Raw genomic sequence first — 19,861 nt, 5'->3', positions numbered from 1 at the left:
AGAAATCTCATAACTCTCTTGTGGCCATTTGCCATCTTGTTTATATTAAAAAAGACGAGGGCAACTCACTTTGATTGCTAGCCTCTCAGCTCTTTTAATTATCCTAATACCACTAGTGAACTTGACTGTGGCAAACCTTCAGAAGAGCTGAATTGATTTCAATCCGTCTGAAATGGCTCACAGGCCATCATTAGATGTGCAGGAATGTAATTCCGATGAATGACATGGATTATTAACTTCAAAAAGATTATGTGCCTGTGGATAACCCATCAACAGTAAATAAAATGCTGAACCAAATGCTAGTGGAGAAGCATCACTGTTGGCAGAAAGGATAAAAATTTCATCATCCAAAATATGAAACTCCACCATGGCTTTCATGATGTATTTCCATCAAAATGTTTTTTTTTTAATTAAAACACAAAAATGTAAACATATACAAGTTAAAAAACATTTGACAAACATTTACAATATGAGATATCTGATGAGAAAGGCTATAATATCGATAGATGCAGTAGAATTTCTTGCTCATGTGAAATGTAAAATAAAATAAGTTGAGATGCATTTCACTATGGTCAACTACTTAATCTCTTACCAACAGAAGTGCCACAGTGTATGTGATTAAGCCTTTCCACATATTTGTCTATAGGAACAGTGCCATCTGCTGTTACAGAGGTAGAGGGGAGGGACCGCACACGTGCACACACCAAGAGTGATCTTTACTACAACTCACTGCAATGCAGTATGAAAACGCTTGCATATTGCTCGTCTCAGCTGCAATGCCATTCGTCTTTAGGACTAAAAGAGCCAAGTTCATGTCATAGAGCCCCCAAATATGAAGCCAATTACCTATGGGGTTACGTTGATGAATCACATATGATCTGTAAGGTATACCGCCATCCAATGTAGCTGATTCATGAAGATCCACTGAAAACCAAAATGATAAACATCTGAGCTATGTTATGTTCTTAATTATCAGTTAGTACAATATATACTAGTTAGTATACCAATCTGGAGTAAAATACTGGGCAAAATCATATTTAGTGTTGTTGGACAAACTCATCAACCTCCTGATGCCTCCTCCATCCAACCTCACTGCTTCAGTAAACGATACTGTGTTTTCACATTGCTGCTTAGCAGGCGACAAATTCCTACACTGATGCGAATTGAAATGACTTCACCAAAACTGCTGCAGCCTGAATATGTGGTGAATTAAAGACCACAGCTTCGAGGGACATTTGAATACTTGAGCACTGGCAGCTGATGTCATGATGTCATAAAACCCTGTCACCAGAACCGCACCCTGGAGGCTTGAAATGATAATTGCAGCAGCTGCTTTGGTAAGCCACTGAATCCAGTCCTTTTTCAGTAAGAAGTGATGCATTTACAACGTTTAGCTTCGGAAGGTGCAAGAAAAATCGGGCTCATTAACTGCATAAAAATATTCATCACACTTAAAATCCTTCCAGCACCTCTATCATCAGTGCTATAATGCCGTAGTAACATTTTTACCCCATTTCATCCATATGAAGTAAAGCAAATGAGGATTTCCTTCTTGCTACTTGACAAGATCCATACTCCCTAAATCCTCAGTTTCTGTTTTGTTTTTGTTTTTGTTTTTTTTCAGAACGTTGTAAAACATAATCAAAAGACACACAACTTGTCAGAGCTGTCATCCATTCGTCCAGCCACCTTGAAAATGCCATGCTGTGTATCTCTCTGCATCAGTGCTTTGAGGTGAGTGTTAAGGTGGAGGAGACGCGGAAGATCTGAGGCAGCATGTTGCTCAACTGGTAGAACATCTCCTCTGAAATACTCTGTCAATACAAAGGGAGACACGGCAAGGATTAGTGAGCAGCAAGGGAGCAAGATTCCTGCGACAACAAGAAAACCTTGTGTGTGCAAGCAGTGACGACTGAAGTGAAGCGGTGCCCATGAAAGCAAAAATACATCTGGAGTGTTTGTGTACAGCATGGTGTTAACAGCCCCAGCGGTGCCCTTTAGTTCACACAGTTCATCACAGAGTCTTTTCCCGAGGGAACAGTAGTCAAGATGCTGAAATGTTGTGAGCTATGGCAGCTGTGACTTTAAAGGAAACCATACCGTGTCACTCCAAGCATCAGCACCCGTCAAATAAGAATGTTAAGTATTAATCTTTAAGTGCAAACACAGTCACGCACGCATGCACCGCTCAACCGCACACAAACACGCAGCATATATTTAGCCGCAGTGTTTCTGTGAAGCAGAGGAAACAATGTCATCCCAGGAGTGCTATTTTGAATGGTGTCTGAGCATGTAGTTGACAGGAAGCTGATACAGTCGGAGTCTTTTGATGCCGCTGGTTTTATCATCTTAACATGTCAACGTTAGACGTACTATAGGCTCTACTACCTTCCTGGCAATCCACAAAATCAGAATGTATACAAGATCTAGCTAAATAAAAATCATAGTTGCACTTCTAACATCAAGACAAATTATGATACAAGATCATAATCATGCTCTAATTCCCTTTCTTTAAATGTAAACCAATGTCTGGCAGACGTATTTGTGTTATTCCTTTAGACATAAAGTTATACCTGGATTTCCGCCTAAGTTCTAGATGTTGTCTTGGTGTTGAAAAGCTGCATGTAATCCCACTTCTTATCAGGCTCACCGTATGTGGATGAGTCTCCAAGCGTACTTTTATCACAGTGGTGTTTACAGATCGGCAGAGCCTAAAGCTCTATAATCCATTATTTATGTTGAGCTTTTCAAACGTACTCTTGTTTGCTTGCAAAGGTATGTACTCACGGCCAGGTGTGCCTTTTGTGATACTGTGTACATGCCTTAAGAGCAGTACATACGGCATTTCTGGTGAATTAAGTTGGTACATCACTAGCAGGTAATTACTCAAAGAAAGGCTATAAAGCATTAGCTATAAGCTGCGGAACTACATTTAAAGGGGTACATTCGGATCTTACCTTTGGCACTAGAAACTGGACTGTGCGTGAGATACCTCCATCCCATGAGGCCATCTCCATCATGAATCCTGGAAATGGACAAGATTTCAAGCCACTTGTACTGAATGAACTACCATCATCCTACATAAATAAAATCAATCCATCGCGTGTTTATTCAAGGGTTTACTTTCTCACAAACTGCTGTGGCCAGCAATTTCCAACATTTCCCAGAATGAGTTGTAGCAAACCCAAGAAGATGGAGAGAAAGTGGTTCACTGATCAAAAGGAAGCAAAAGTTTTGTCTCTTCATTGTGGCTCTAATACATCTTTGGTCTGCAGTGCATTATAGTACTTTGACAGGGAAAAAATGGAGATACACTGATGTGGATTTTCATTCGTCTTGTAATAATGAAGTTCTAGCTAAAGCATTATGGCTCTGTACAAATGGTAATCAACAGACACATGGATGAAGTGAGTGATGAAAAAGCAACACATTTCATTACTCGCTTTCTAACTTACCTTTAACACATTTGAAAACCAACTCAGCCCTCTTAAGACACCAGGGTATGGTCATTTCCTGCAGAGATGACAAGAAAAGAATATAAAATGTGATTTTTAGAATAAAAAACACAGAAGAAATTCTATTTCTAAATCATAATACTAAGAATCCACTCTTTGAGTGTTGTTTTGTAGTCTTATTTCACATATTTTTGCCCTTCTTTTCTCATTGAAAATATTCACTAAGGGTTTTTACTGTTAGACTTGGGTGCATAACCAAACTTTAGAATATACCGCTTCAATACTCAAGAACCCATTGAGAAAATATATACTCATATTGGATAGAGCAGAGAATGTTTTTATTCCCTGGAAATCAATTTTTAAAAGCCTATTATTGTTAAATATATTATTCCTGATACTGGAGTTGTGTGTTGACTTAATAAATTAGCAGATTTGTTGCACATTCTTTGAGCTATTATCCAAAAATTGTAATAGGTTCAAATTATGAACCAATATATTTATACAGATAGTTTTATTTATCCCTGATTCAGGATGATTACATTCATATGCTCCACTTAGGCATAGTAGACACATTAATATTGCACAGCCGTCAGTCACAGGGGGATGCAGTAAATATTAAATAGGAAGGTGCAAGACAAATAAAACGTGTGAGAGTAAAAAGGTATAATGCAATTAATACAAGAATAAAAACACGATAATAGAATAGGAAGCTAATAAGCACATACAAAACATTTCACCAATGTACACAAATGCAGACATGGGCAGCTATCAAGTGGTTTGTGCTAAATAATTGGACTGAACTTTTCATTTATTCACAGTAGCTACTCTGCATTTTAGTCAAAAAATGACAACAAAGCATGAGCCATCATTGAAATATCATCAGCATATCTTCTCCAGGCTGTTACAGCAAGTGCAAGTGCAAGTGCAATCATACAAATACCTAGGGACGATAATTGATGAAAAACTGAGTTTTAATGAAAACTGTAGATCTGTGTGTAAAAAGGGCCATCAGCGCCTCCACTGCCTTAGAAAACTGGCACACTTCCACATTGACCGAACCATTTTAACTTTGTTTTATCGTTCCTTTATTGAGTCTGTTTTATCTTTTTGTCTGGTGGCATGGTTCGGTCAGACCTCAGTTGCAGAGAGAAACTCACTAAATCAAATAGTGAGATGGTCCAGTCGCCTGATTGGTGAATCCCAGTCTTGTCCCGCCTCCCTGTACACTAAACAGGTGCAGAGGATGGCTTCATCAGTTCTTAACAATGACTCCCATCCTTTACGAGGTGGATTTCAACTCCTTTCCTCTGGACGGAGGTTCTTAGTCCCAAGGTGCAGGACACAGCGTTATAAAAATAGCTTTGTTCCTGTCGCCATCACTGAGCTCAATAAGAAATAGTGACATTGCACTTTACTAACTTATTTAGTTATTTATTCCATTTCTTTGCTCTATTTATTATTATTGTGACTTCAAATTTTTAAAATTTTAAAATTTTATGTTCTTATCCTGGTTTTTATCCCAGATTGTTTTTATTTTTATCTTCTCTGGTTTTTATTGTGCTTTTATTGCATCTTGTTTTTATTTATTTGATCTTATTTATTTTATTCTTTTACTTATCCATGCTGCTATACAGATGAATGGTGGAACACTGAGCACTTTTTGTCCTGTCTTTTTGCTCTGTCTGTAAGCGTGATCAAGTGCCTGTCTTGCATGTTCAATGTATGTGTTGTTGTAATGCCAAGGCAATCACTTAGACTGCAAAACAAATCTACCTACGGGTATAAATAAAGTAACCTTGACCTTGACCTTGACAGCAGAAAAGTTGAATAGTTATACGAGTAGTCAACTAGAGAAATATAGAATTTTCAGGTTCTGCTCTGGCGAAGCAATGCTGAAATGGAAAACATGGACAGACAGAAATGAAAACAGCAAAAGGAACCAACCCAACACATAACTGATGAAATGTAACAAGTTTGGTAAAAAGATATTGACCACTTTTCCAGTTTTGCAATGAAAGCCCATAACTCTTTCCCATTTATTCTAGCGCCCCCTTGTGGCCGAGAGGTTGCCATGTAACAGAGGGCAACACTAAGAACTTGTAGCAAACTTAAAAAATAATCGATAGGTTTTCCAGTTATGCTCCTGAAACGAAATGATGACTGACATACTGAAAGCCATCATATCTCCACAAAAAAAAATGTTGAAACCTAGCATCTATAATAATCTTGCGCGATAAAAATCAGTGCCAGTAAAGACTTGCTAAATAAATACAAAGACATCACATAGAAAGGCCTTTCCAACACCAATACATTGTACAGATTCAAGTCTTCCTTATGTAAATGAGACAGTGCATATATTACCTATTAACTGGGTCATACGCTGTGTCCTCTCAGGTGACCACACGTCAGATGGTAGCACTTAGTTAATCAGAACTGGCCTTTACACATTCTGCTGCTCTAACGGCCTTACGTTTGCCATCTGTGCACGTCACTCGTCATCCCCCTTCAGGTGACCGGTTGCACACGGTGACCTCAGCAGGTAACCGCAAATGTAGAGTACCTTTGTACAATGTGAATCATCAAAAGGTAGAGTTTATGAAGACAGAGGCATACACAGCTTTTCCCCCAGTGAGAAATCTATGAGATCAAAAGATCTAGGATCTAGGAACGTCAGCAAGTTTCACATTCAGGCCCATATCACCAACATCATCTATGAACAGAGCCTGAGACAGCTTGAATAATGGATCTAGAAAAAACTCTGCATATTTAAGTTTTTTGTAACGCACTAGATCTGTTACCACTGTGGAGTTTGACGTTGCTCTAAAGGGAGCAGATGTCTCTGCCCTGTAATTGAGGCACGGAGAAGTATTTTTTTACAATCATAAAAATGATCACAGCAGCCCTGAGATTGTGTAAGACTCACTGTCTGCAAACAAGCTCTCTAAATAGCTTTTAAGGGTGTTCAATTTCCTTTCCACAAGCTTTTAAACGTGTATAATTTTGTCATTGAGCAATTGTTTTGTATTCTCTTTCCTTTAAACTCCAAAAGCTCTGAGGGGAAAACAATCCTCCAAAAATAAAACTAAGAGGCGCAGCGCTGTTATATTTTGATGGCAGTCTGTTCTTGCTTGAGGAAAACTATGCCAGTTGTTTTAGAGCCAAAACACAAGGATGGTTGCACAAATATCTCCACCAAATGGGAAACATGACAGAAAGACGATGGCAGGCTCCGAGTTTTGGTGTCTAACCCAAAGCTATCAATTAAAGATCCTCCAGTTCTTGAGGCTTCAAACATTGGAAGACTTTAATATAAACAAAGACTCTTAATTAGACACAAGAAGGAAAAAAGGCACAGTGGGCATGTTGTGGCACAACAAAAGCTTAAGCAGAATTTACTTTTCATCTTACAGGATTCTGACTTTATGATGTTTTATTTTTCATCCTTTGATGGTACAAGATGAAGCTGGCATTAAGTCGACAAAAAAAAAATCAAATTCTTTAATAAAATTTGTCCAAATTCTAGATAGAACAGCAAAATCCACCTTAGCTGGATCAGATGCTGGTGTGAACATGGGCTCCGTTTATCAGTCAGTGAAAGCTTCCTCTGTTTCTCTCCCCTACAGTGTGTGAGCGCAGAGTGCCACTGTACATAACAGTCTGAGTTTCTGTTCCGAGTAAACAGAAGAGTTCATGACTCTCTGCTTTGCTCGTCTGCTTTTAAACCTGGGAAATGTTTGGCGGTAGGCTGGATTCACAGCCAACGCTCACCAGGGCCAGACCACACCTGAGGATACACTGTGTAAACAAGTACAGATGGAATATAAAGCTAAATGTGCGCCATCAGAGATTTGTTTATTCAGCTTCCCATCTTGTTGATGGATTAAGAATGTGCAAATCACCTCATCAGTCATGCAGAACTATTCACAGCTGCTCTTACCTCTGACATGTCGTGAACCAGCAGCAGAGGGACCGTGACAGTGGTAATGTCATGTGTGCAGCAGACCTTCAGGATGTTTCTTAAGCCCATGATAGCTGGGTCACGGGCTGTGATGTTCCCTGAACGGACGTTGTCATCCACGCACAGGTGAAATACAACGTGGACTTCTGACAGGTTGGAATGCCGTGAGATGTAGAACTCACCTTGACAGAAAAAAAAGCCAAGTGAAAAATACTGAGCATAAAGCAGCAAAATATTTCAGGAATCTTTGTTTTGTTTGCTGTGATTCCATCAACAAGACACCAGACAAAACAAACTGCAATTATTACCTGGTAGGATGTTTGAGGGATTTCTTTCAACATTTTTGCTTTTATCTTCACCTCCATTTCTTGGGATTTCTGGAATAAGAGGAATAAAAAGAAACATCCAGTAGATCAAAAAAAAAAAGCCCATAAATATCCTTGATAGCAGCTGGACTCTCATGACACTTGTCAACTCACAGGAATGTTTCCATGCCAAACCTCCCTCAATAAGCCCCTCAGCCCTCGCTGTGATAAGGATCTAGACTAGGTTTTCAATCAAATCTCTACTTCCTGACATATTTAAATCCCCTCTCATCTGCTGGAAAGTCACTGTCACTCTCCATATCTGCAGAACACTATTAGCACAAAGTTCATCTGTGGCCATGTCCATACAGTAATGTACAGTCACGGAAAAAATAATCAGACCATCAAAAGTCATTAGAAACACTGGTTATGCAATCAAGTACTAAGTCCTGGGTGTTCCATGTGACTAAAACAGACAGAAAAGAAAACATGAAACGCCTAAAAGCACTTGTTTTGGCAGTACAATGCCATAGCTAGTGGTGTAAGAACTTAAGCGATTTTGGTTACCATAATTTTCGGACTATAAGTTGCAACTTTTTACACACGCTTTGAACCCTGCGGCTTAAACAATGATGTGGCTAATCCACCGTCAATCAAATGCACTCGCACTAAATTCTTCAGATCAGTCATTTTGCGTGTCATGCACACACCCTCATCATGGAAAACACACGAAGAAATGCATATGAGGCAGCTTTGAAGTTAAAAGCGATCGATCTGGCTGTCGAAGAAGGAAATAGAGCAGCTGCACGTAAGCTTGGCATCAATGAATCGATGGTGAGACATTGGAGATGGCAGCATGCGGCTTATTTTCAGGTGTGCTCAATAGCCCAGAAAGTACGGTATTATCAAGAAAACCATGGAAAATGACTAGATATCAGCTCTTAAATTAAACTCTTATGAGCTATTTTTGTTGTTATCATTATATTTTTCCAAACAAATGTACCTTTAGTTGTAAAATGAACAAGAAATTGAAGAAAACAAGGGTGGTCTAATAATTTTTTCCGTGACTGGAGACAGCTCGCCTTGAAACCTGAATTGAATTCTCAGGTTGCCATTATCAGAGTAAAGCTAAAAATCACGCTAAGTTCCTTAAACATCGTGGGTATGTTGTGGAACTGGGATAAATGGAAAGTAAATAGGAAAAGCAATGGGTCACATGTTGAGCTGTGTTTTTAAATTTCTGAAAAGGCTGAAGCTTTTAGTCTTTTCTTAAAGCACAATAGTTATGTTTCAATGCAAATGTATGGCATGTCTAACAAATTTGGAAATCTACAAAAGATAATGCAAATTCCTGTGTTTCAGGACATTATCCATTTTGCCCTATTCAGCTGACTTGGATGTTGAGTAAACTCCAGCAATTTCATTAAGTTTGTGGAAGATTTAGGGACAGACAGTCGTAAGAAATATATATAATTTCACATAAATTTGGACTATTATTGATATATCTTTCTCTACAAACCTGGAGCTGATGATTAACAGCATCCAAAAAGGCATGGGTGTTGCAACTAAGCCTTATAACAGTGGGGAAAAACCCTAGTAAAAGTTGCATATATTAACACTTTTGCAATATTTTGAGTTTATTTTATCATTTTCAGAAGTTCCACTCTAATTAAAAATGTGCATAAAATACAGCTGGGTGAAAACACACTAATTATTTCTCCATAACAGCTGTAATGTCAGAAAGAACTAAAGAAGCCACAAGTCTAACCAGGTTGGTCTTTCTGTTTGCTGCTCCGCTGGGCTCGGGCATACAGAACCAGCTGCTGCACCTCCTCCAGCTGCCCCTCCAGACAGGGAAAGTGGAAATCCGTACACTCCTTTGCTACTGTTGCAAAGTCTGGAAGATTCAACACAAGAAAAGCAAACAATGAAGCTCATATTTGAACATGAGCAACTGTCATAACATACTTAAGAGAAACAATTCAGGTGAATAAAGTGGACACTGACAAAAAATTTGTGGAACAACAGGCAAAACAGCCAGGATAATCATCAGGAAGGACTGAGATATAAACAGTAGAATTAACTGGTGCTAATGTTTAACCAAGAACCACAAACTTCATACAAATGATTGTTAAGGAGGTAAACATTCTGACAATTTAGAGCAGTGGTTCAGAACTGGTCTGGCTTCAGGACCCACTACCCCCCCCCACCCCCCCCCCCCCCCCCCACCCCACCCAATGACAAGCTGCAACCCAAATTGATCAAACTTAAACTCCTCAAATTTATTTAACCTGAGATAATACAGAATATCACAGTATGCCAACACAGAAGACAGGTTTAATGATAAACCAAAATGACCAGCAGGTAGTAATGCTAAAGAGGGAAATATTCCCTTTAACACTAAATTGGGTACATTTTAACCAAAACTTTATAGTGTACTCAGTAAAAAATTAGAAGTGCAGTCAGTCACTTATTCAAGCATTAACCATAAAGCTGGCAGAACAATGAGAACATTTAAGTAAGAGACATTTTTAATACACGTGAAATAAATTCAATTAATTAAGTGCAACTAGTGTTTCTTCACATTACTTTCTGCCCAAGAAAAGGCCCATGACCCACTGAACATGGGTTTATGACCCACTTTTGGGTCAGTACAGAATCACTGATTTAGAGGGATAAACAGCCAAAGCAGATTCTCATCTTTACAGAAACAGAAAAGAAAATCCTGCCTTTTAAAGCTCATGCTGGAAAAAATCTAAATCTTACCAAGTGTATTTTTCTCATTTCTAGTCAAAATATCTCATCATGCTTAAAATAAGACATAATCACCTAAAGAGTAACTTTTCAGTGAGATATAAGAACTTATTTTTAGACAATAGATCTTGAATATCTTATTTCAAGAAATCTTACCAAGATGATTTTCACTTGTTCCGTTGGCAGATTTTTCTTGCTTGAATTAAACAGAAAAAAAGCTTGAATTAAGCAAAATAAATCTGCCAATGGAACAAGTGAAAATCATCTTGGTATGATTTCTTGACATAAGATTTTCAAGATCTATTGTCTAAAAATAAGTTCTTTATATCTCACTGAAAAGTTACTCGTTAGGTGATTATGTCATATTTGAAGTATGATGAGATATTTCGACTAGAAATGAGAAAAAGACACTTGGTAAGATTTTGATTTTTGCAGTGCACCACATAATTACACTTAAAAGATTTTCACCTCTCTTGATGCCACTGTAGGAGTTGACCCTGTTGTCGACCAGCAGCACCAGACCACAAAGTGAGGAGGAGTAGAGTGAGAGTGCCGTCTGTAGCCGTCGCAGCTTTGCTCCACTGCTGCCATGTCGACGGTGTTTACAGAAATCCAACACGTCTGCGCGGACCAGACGCAGGTTGTGCATGGTCTTCAGCTGAGCACCTGGTCGGGACAAACAAAACAGCAGATGCAAAAAACAAAACATTACAGATCATCATTACACTGTGCAGGAACCAAATACATGGAAAGCATTTTATTGTACAAATACCTAAGTGAATGGTGAAGCTCTCCTCCAGCTGAGGCTGCTCTTCGTAAATCCTGGTCCCGGAATCTGCAAGTTCTGACAGCTGGCTTGGCTGCACTTTTATTTCTTCACTGTAACATTAAAAATGCAAGCGCATCCGTCCAGTTATATTACAAAAAATAATATCAATTTCAGTTCAGTTCAGTTTCAGTTTAATGTCCCATGCATGTACAAAGAAAAAAGGTTTGATTTTCATTGTTCCTTTGACAATAAAAGGTCTATTCTATTCTATTCTATTCTATTCTATTCTATTCTATGACAGCCAAGGAGCAAGTTTGTAACTTCATCTAGTACAATAAAAAGATAAAAAAGGCAATTATACAACACACAAGCTAATTATTCCTCTGTATGAATATTATATATGGTTCACAGGCTGATTTAATATACCGTACAGGAAACTGTTTATTAATTGATAAGGCTACATGTTTTAGTCATTCTCAAAAATAAGAATGCAGTGGATCAAAAACCTTCCACCAAAAGCTTTAATCACAACTGTTCTACACATGAGACGAGGGCTGGGTGTCAATCAAATATTTTCTAGATCAGTATTAACACAAGAGAGTGATTTCAACGCTAACTGATACACAATACCAATTTCCAATTTTAATGAAAAAGAAAATTACATGACACATTTCAGCACAAATCTTAAATGTTATTTTTCAGCTTATTTGCATTTTAATTAACCCACTTAACACAACATGAACATGTCTCTTTAGAAAATGACATTAAGAAAAATCTACAAAAGCACAGATTATTTACTCTTTAGAGACAGAAATTTGGAATTAAAAAAACAAAAAAAAAAAACATAAAACCAATCAATGACGGGCAGTTTTGATACTTTATAATATTTAAGCAATTCAGCAAATACCAAGGTACTACTAAGGTACTGAAGTTTGAACCCAGCTCTACACATGACAAAGATCAAGTATTTTTCTGTATAGTTTCAGAACAATACATCCGGAAAAACTGATAAAGCAGCAAATGTCAGAAATTTGGCACAAATAGTGGGTTATTACACCCGTTTTGAGACTGGATAATATAATGCAACCCAATCTCCAGCCGATTATTATCACAAAGAAAAAACAAAACACCCTAAATATCAGTGTTGTGTAATATTGGGCATTTAACAGCACAAAAAGCTTTTACTCTCAGAAGGGAAAAAAAAGTTAAATTTTATGGTAATTTCAAACTTAACTACAAAACTGAAAATGAGAAACTTTTAATTTATTTATTGTGGGTGACCTCATGCAGTCCAACAGCAGTGGCTTCACACAGCCCACACTTTTGGATAACTGGTCTAGATTAAATCTTTAGACACAAAACTTCATCCACACACACACACACACACACACACACACACACACACACACACACAGACGACCTCAGGTTCTGTCTTACAATTGAATCTTTCTTAATATTAACTAGACTGAATATTAATAAGTGTTCTGGGTGCTGAGGTAGAATTTATTAAGTTCCACCCACACAACAACATAATGATATTCATCAGTAAGAAAAGCATGCAGGGTCAGCACACTGTCTGAGACGCGCTTTGCATTCAGGTCCTGCTAGTATGTGCGTTTTGATGGAATATCCAATATATGCAGAGAAGGCATGTAAGACCTGAATGTAAAGCACCAATCAGCAGGACTACTCCACTATAATATTCTTTTTCCTCCCGCTTATCCCAAGATGCCAGTCATAACTGATACTGCAAAGCTAAGCATCAGTCAAACTAAGATGAGTTTTTGACCTCTTGTAATCGCTTCAATTTCTATGTAAATCTTGCCTACACTTCAAAGGGGAAACAGAACTGTTGTACTTTGGATTAAAACTGCTGCAGAAGCGGCTGAGATCCTCTTAGTGAAGGGTCCGTTTGACCTCAAGTTAAGATCTAGATTAATACTAACTCCCACAGGCACTTGATGTTGCAGTTCACACATGGCTCAAAGCTATGTATTATTAATTTCATTTGTCTCCTTTAACAACCTGTTCCTGTTACGTCTAGTTTCTGTCCTATAAGCCACCAATTATTTTAGAGTTGTGAGAAAGAGAAAGTATACCCTGTTTTAATTCTAAGGTTTTATGAACCAGGATACATTAAAAAAAAATCATACTAGGTTCTAAAATTATTTAACTCTAACCACAGGTGTAAAACAACACACAACAGATTCCATGTCTTTATTTATTCAACATAAATTAAATTAAAATGGATTTCATGAGTGGAAAATTAACCACATCTCATTAACTTGTAGAACCACCTTTAGCAGCAATAAGTTCAATCCATTGTTTTCTGTATGAATTTATCAGTCCTTCACGTCACTGTGGAAGATTTTTGGACCACTAATCTGTACAACCTTGCTTCACTCCAGTGAGGTTTATAGACAAGTATTACTTGACACTTGTTTAATTGTCTTAAAAAGTAAAGCAAAGTGTGGTTTGAAGAGTCTGACTTCAGGGTGAATTTGCTGGAATGTCCACTCCTGTGATGACACACTTTTTCACTGTGGAATGACAGACTTCAGATTGTTTGGAAATTGCCTTACATCTCGTCTCAGAATGACAGGGCTGCAACAATTGCTTCTCTAACCTCATTGCTGATGTCTTTCCTCCTTGGTAACGTTCATGTAAATACGCACAACCAGCAGAATGCCAAAACCTCTGCCTTCATAGAGATGTTCACACTTGCCAATGATCAACAAATAAAGGGTGTTGGATTAACAGTACCTGGCTGCTACTCACTGTCTTAATTCTTACAGAAGCTGTGAGGGTGCACTTAGTTTCCCACACACGGCACTTCCATCTTGCCTTAATTTTTGTTGAATAAATAATGGCACAGTAGAATCTATTGTGTGTCATTTTACACTTGAGGTTAGCTTTAAATAGTTTTAGACCTGGTAAAGATCAGTTGTCTTTTATGATGTTTGATATGTAAGAGGGAGTACTTTCTTTTCTGTATTGCTGAATTACCAATTTTATGTTTATTTCTTAATCTGAGAACAATTGTTTAAATGTATTCAGCTGTATTTTAGCTCATATTCCCACATAATCCTCCATCTGTGTTAGATTTTAGTTTAAACTATCTCCTTTCTTTGCTTTATGTGTGATTCGAACTCTACACATATGTTTAATAGCTGTTCAAATTGAGGTTAAACCTCACAGAGCAGATAACCTAAAACTTCTGCACTAATGGCACAATGTCGGTGAATAAAGATGTGCACTCTCTATCTCTGCCTTTTGACATTTCTGCTTCAAACTGCTGCATTTGCAGTTTGCATTCATCTGTGTCGGCACTGCAGCTTTTTTCTTTATATATATCCATACAGACTAGGCATTTAAGCACCTGACTCCAGTGTTTATCTTGAATCAACAGTTTTTGCTTTATCCAGAGATTTGAAAAAATGCCATTGTCACTGAAATGAAAGAGCCTGTTCAAGTGCACCAGATTGTAAAGTAAGTATACAGATACCAGATGAGTGTACACAAACAGAGATTGTGGCACAAATACACACAAATATAAAGATGCCAACACTGTCAACACACCAATGTCTACAAGGCAAACTCACTTAATTTTGCTGCTGTTGTTGGATTTCTGCAGATCCTGGTGCAATTTGATGACCCACTCTTGATACTCCTGCTTTTGAATACCAGTCACTTGCTTCAGCTCACTTGCCCATTTGTTCTCCAGCACCTACACAAAAAAATGGATTAAACATCAGGGAACATAAATACAACTGAAACACATCCATTGCAAATATCTGTGTTGCCATGATTTGACTCTGCATAAATTCACAAGTGCTTTTAACACCACAGAACACTCTGACTTCTTATTACCTGCTGTGCATCAAAGTGTTGGGCTGCCACTGCATTTACATCCTGGTCACTCAATGTATTTCCTAGCTCATGCATCACTTTATCCATTTCTGCAGCTTGCCTGCCAGATGGGAAAAATATTCAGTGATTTCATCAGATTGCAGGAAACGGATCATAATCCATACAAATCAAAACATACCAAACATGTGACATTTGGATCTGTATCCATGAAATATGACAATATAGTCCGAAAAAAAAAGAGTGTGCAAGGTTAGTAAAAAGATGCAGAGAGAATTTACATTTAAAAAGAAAACTTTGGGACAAATACATTGTGTGTAAGAAACCCAGGGATGTTAATGTTAAACAATCATCCTGTAACACAAACCTCTCCTGTAGCTTCTTGATCTCCATGTCTCTTTCACTGATAAGTTCAGAGATACTAACAAAGTAGTTGTGTTCCAGGTTGAGAAGGGTATCTGATGCAGGGGAGTGGATCAGCTCATGGTACACATCAGCAAAGTCCTCATCCCAGCTGGGCTCTTCAGGTCGAGCATGCTCCAGTGTAGTCTAAAAAGAATAAAAAGAACTACTTAGTAATGACAGCTGTTCACAAAAACTCAATTTAATTGGCTGCAGTGGGCTGCATACATGAAATGGCAGTTACATTTTTGTATGGAACTAAAACTGTAATTATAGGTGACATCCTGAAAACTAAGAGGTCAATAATCAGACATTTCAAGTAGTGTCATCACATTTTCAATGTTATGCTCAGCTGAATAAACTAGGCCAGTTAATGTAGCACATACATAATTAGAAATCAACTGAACAGTACTCAGAATCTGAAACTCCTCTATTTATACAAGCTTAGGAATCTTCAGGCCACAAACATGATGGACACTGGAATGCTTCCATGTGTATTTTTGTGACAGTGCAATAACATGTTAACCGGTAGCCAGTCCTAAATATCTGATTGGCTTCACAGCACGAGCTGAGGCAGCCCCTCGCTTTTTATAAATGTCTGGACAAGTGACAGTACAGTTTAGACATCTGAACTTTGAAGTGTGAAACTAAATGAGCTTCCTGACCTTTTTTAAAGTTGGGACATTTGCATTCAATGAAATGTGTCAGTCAGATGACCAAACATAACATAAGTAGAAACCAGAGTCTCTTTCTATTCTTCACTAGGCCAGTTGTTTTTTAATGATCGTCATTTATTAAAAGTGATGACTGTGTTGTTAGTTATGTGCAAACAGCACCACACATTGGCTTTCTGGGACAAAACACGTCTAAGTGTATTGTGTGAAGTGAGTAAGGGAGACACCAAATTGCTTGTGTAATGAGTTTTTTTCCCCCAACAGAACTGATGAATAATCAATGTGCAGACTCACTGCACAACTTCTGTTTAAATTACATTAATGATCCATGACTTGAAGTTACCAGGAGCATTCAAGGACGCTTTCAAAACATTCTGCTTCACTACTACAGATACGTGGCTATGTGGAGTAGTGGATATGGATATATATCAGAGTATCAGCCAGTGCCTGAAATTAACTTTTCAGAAGACCTGCCAAGAATAAAACATGCTGTCCAAATTATTATTAGACAATTCTAAAAGTAATATCTTCCTACTGTTTTACTCACTTGTTTATCGATTCAAGTCATGTCACTCAGTTTATTTTTTTAGGTAAAATTTTATGTAACGTCAGAAGAATAAACAGGAGGACATCTGATGTTATGTCAATACAAAGTCATGTACTAACTGTGATTTCATTTGCTAATGGTTATACAATCTGTGTGCAAGTTCAACCTCTGGGAACTTGTGCTTTTAAGAGAATGAGCTGATGTCAGTTCATAAGTCACAGACTGAAATGTGTTCTCACCTCCACATAAGACCTGGACCATGCGCTGGTGAGCTGGTTTACATCGACATCTCCTGCTGTGAGTCTCTGCAGGGCAAGTTCCGCCTCTCTATCATAGTCCAGAATAGTCTCTTTCTCAACAAAGTTTAAAAGTGAAGATTTTAGCTCTGTGGAAAGAAATTTGCATACAGCAACAGTCAGGTGAAAAAGGGTTTTCATTCTTTGCAAACCAAGTGAAACACAACAGATATAACAGACTGAATCCATTCTATCTGTGTAAGTTTTGCAAACAACATACACAATGAGAATATTCTTTTAACAAAAAATTTAATATAGAAAGGCTGTCACAAGGTTTGTTTAAAATAAACACAGTATATGTGGTCTTTCTTGTTCCAAAGTATAAATGTGGGTTAAAAAAATTCAGATAAGTTAGAGAGTGCAGCTTCAGGCTGAAAAATATTAACATGAATTTTATATCGTTTCCACGTAAAGGCTGATTCAAAGATAAGTAAAATACAACAAGAAACAATTTAGCATTAAAACTAATGTATTATTTTGGTGTTAATCAGTTATCAGTGCTTGTACACTTTATATTATCTATGTATGGTCAGTAAAACATATCAGTGGAAATATTTATATGGTTATAAATGTGGAAAACTTTTCTGTAAAAAATATAGTTAATCATATATACTATTTCTGTCATTTGTAGACAGAACTAGAAGAATGCCAGGTTTTGGCTTTTGCCCTGCACAGTGCATGACTGCATTAATTCAAGTCAGAGCTAATGTTATGTGTTGGCAAAAAGTTTATCCACTAAGGAAATCATATATTCTAGAAGCAATACATTAATATTCAGTAATTCCTCCTGCGATTTTTAAATTCAAGCAACCATCTTACCACTCTCTATGTAGCAAGGTATTTTGTGCAGCAGCATCAACCGTCCATGAAGGTCACTGATGTTCTCCTGAACAGGAAACTGCAGAGGCACTTTAAGGACACAGTTGTGTTTTCCTGCCCTGAACTCAAACACAAATTCCTTCTCAGCAGTACTATTCGCTTTGCCTTTGTTCTTCTTCATGGTCTCAGCTAAAAGGCAGAAAACAAGTGGAAGATGAATGAAAGTAACACAGTAAAAAATCATGAGCAAAATTGAATGAAACCTCTGAGACTCTAACACACTATTAGTAAATAGTTTAAAATAGATAAAAAGGGAAATACATCCATATCACGGACTCACAAACGCCAGTTTATTTAAATAATTAATGATGAACTGGCATCCCCGAAAAAAAACAGCATTAATACACGAACAGCTCACAGTCTTCCTCATATCTCAAAACCAAATACCAATATCGTGATCACATTTGCACTGTTACATGATACCATAATTAACAAAGCCAGTACCTATTGTTGTTGATCTGTAATTGCCATTTGACAAGTGCTTTACTTTTGCTGAATTCAACATATTTCAGTTACAATCCTCGCTATGTGGTGGTAATCACTGTAACTACATGTAACCAGTTAAATGTTGAACTAGCCCAATGTTAGCTAGCATTCTAGCTAATGTATAGCTGCGTGCTGCTAGCTAAATCATAAATGACAGGCACAGTGACCCGGTCAAGCCTATCAGGCAATCATTTTATAGTTTATCGGGAAACAATTTGTATATATTTCGATATAGAATTACCTGCTTATGAATGAATATAACATTCCCTGTTGCAGTGACGGCGCCACTGTTTGCTTCGGTCAGCTGACAACTATGGGGAAGTGTGTTGAAGGCAAAAGCACTTTCGCGATATGAACAAACTATGGATATATTGTCTGTTACGCATAAGGCTCTCGAAGTAAGTAAAATAAAGCTTAATAATTTATTAAATCAACTATATACTTTTTTGTAATTTGGTAAGTGTTACTTACATGCAAAGCTATATTTCAAAGCCACGAATCAGTTCATCACTTCAACTTTGGCCGGAGGACATTTACTCAGGACTTTTCTTTTGGCGCTACTGCCCCCTGATGGTCAATTATGAGTGTTGCATATGAGTTATGCCTGAAAGCAGTATCATAGATGAGGGATTATTTTGAATAAACTAAAGTCAAAGGGGCATGAACTAATGTTTATCAAACACAATAACAGAAAAATGGAAAAAAAGGATCAAAAGAAGGAGCCAACATGATCATTTAGCAGACTAATGACAATGTTAAATCTACTGATTTAAACTACTGAATTTTTATTTCCCATGTATTTATTTTCACTGACATCCCACAAAGATTCATTCAATCTATGTCTAACACATTAATCCTCTTTTATATGCAATAACAGTATTACTGTGGGTATACTAAACTAGAATGAATAAACACTTTTAAATATGAAGTGTTCTGACTCAAAATGGCTTTTAATCCTCAAAGACCTAGATTACCTAGATTAGTGGTATCTGATCCTTATCAGGTCATTTAGTTTTTCTAAAAAAAAAAAAAAAAAAAAAAAAAAAAAAAATGTGTCTATAGCAGTATGAGTATCTGATTCAGGAGAGCCTCACTTTCATTTGATTAAACTGAAGTCACAATTTTACACTTGCTTTGCCTGAGACTTAATGAATTAATGAGAAAAAAATACTGTACAAATATAAGGACTTTTTAATGTGTTACAACCATTTATTGAATCAAATGAAGACATCATGCTAAATTAATTCTGCACAATGTCAGGGTCAAAACACATGCCCTATAGTGCGTCTAAATGTCCAAATAAGACTTATGTGGTACCACTGAAAAGCTGAGAACCTGCACTTTACCTGATTTTTCAGGCATTTGGCTAGGATTAGTGGTGAAAAGATTAGTGAACATTTTTGCCACAGATGGTCTTGGTCTGGAAGGGTTTAACAGGTGTTTTTACACAAAGAGTCCACTGCATATAG

The 19,861-nt window shown here is 37.4% G+C and overlaps 1 protein-coding gene across 1 annotated transcript; it reads right to left on the bottom strand.

Annotated features, from left to right (window-relative positions):
• Window positions 1–1,594: 1,594 nt before the first annotated feature.
• On the bottom strand, window positions 1,595–18,749 carry ferry3 (FERRY endosomal RAB5 effector complex subunit 3). Its single transcript, XM_030137275.1, has 14 exons — window positions 18,634–18,749; window positions 17,847–18,035; window positions 16,971–17,116; window positions 15,476–15,657; window positions 15,112–15,211; window positions 14,844–14,968; window positions 11,245–11,351; window positions 10,941–11,138; window positions 9,487–9,615; window positions 7,722–7,790; window positions 7,393–7,595; window positions 3,456–3,513; window positions 2,958–3,025; window positions 1,595–1,814 (listed from the first exon to the last, which is right to left on the bottom strand). The coding sequence occupies exons 2-14, from the start codon at window positions 18,025–18,027 to the stop codon at window positions 1,722–1,724; spliced, it is 1,659 nt and encodes a 552-aa protein (XP_029993135.1). The 5' UTR covers window positions 18,028–18,035; window positions 18,634–18,749; the 3' UTR covers window positions 1,595–1,721.
• Window positions 18,750–19,861: the final 1,112 nt, after the last annotated feature.

Source organism: Sphaeramia orbicularis, chromosome 6, assembly GCF_902148855.1.
Source record: "Sphaeramia orbicularis chromosome 6, fSphaOr1.1, whole genome shotgun sequence".
Lineage (NCBI taxonomy): Eukaryota > Metazoa > Chordata > Actinopteri > Kurtiformes > Apogonidae > Sphaeramia > Sphaeramia orbicularis.
Note: the sequence above shows the minus strand (reverse complement) of the source record. Positions and strands in the feature narration are given on the sequence as shown.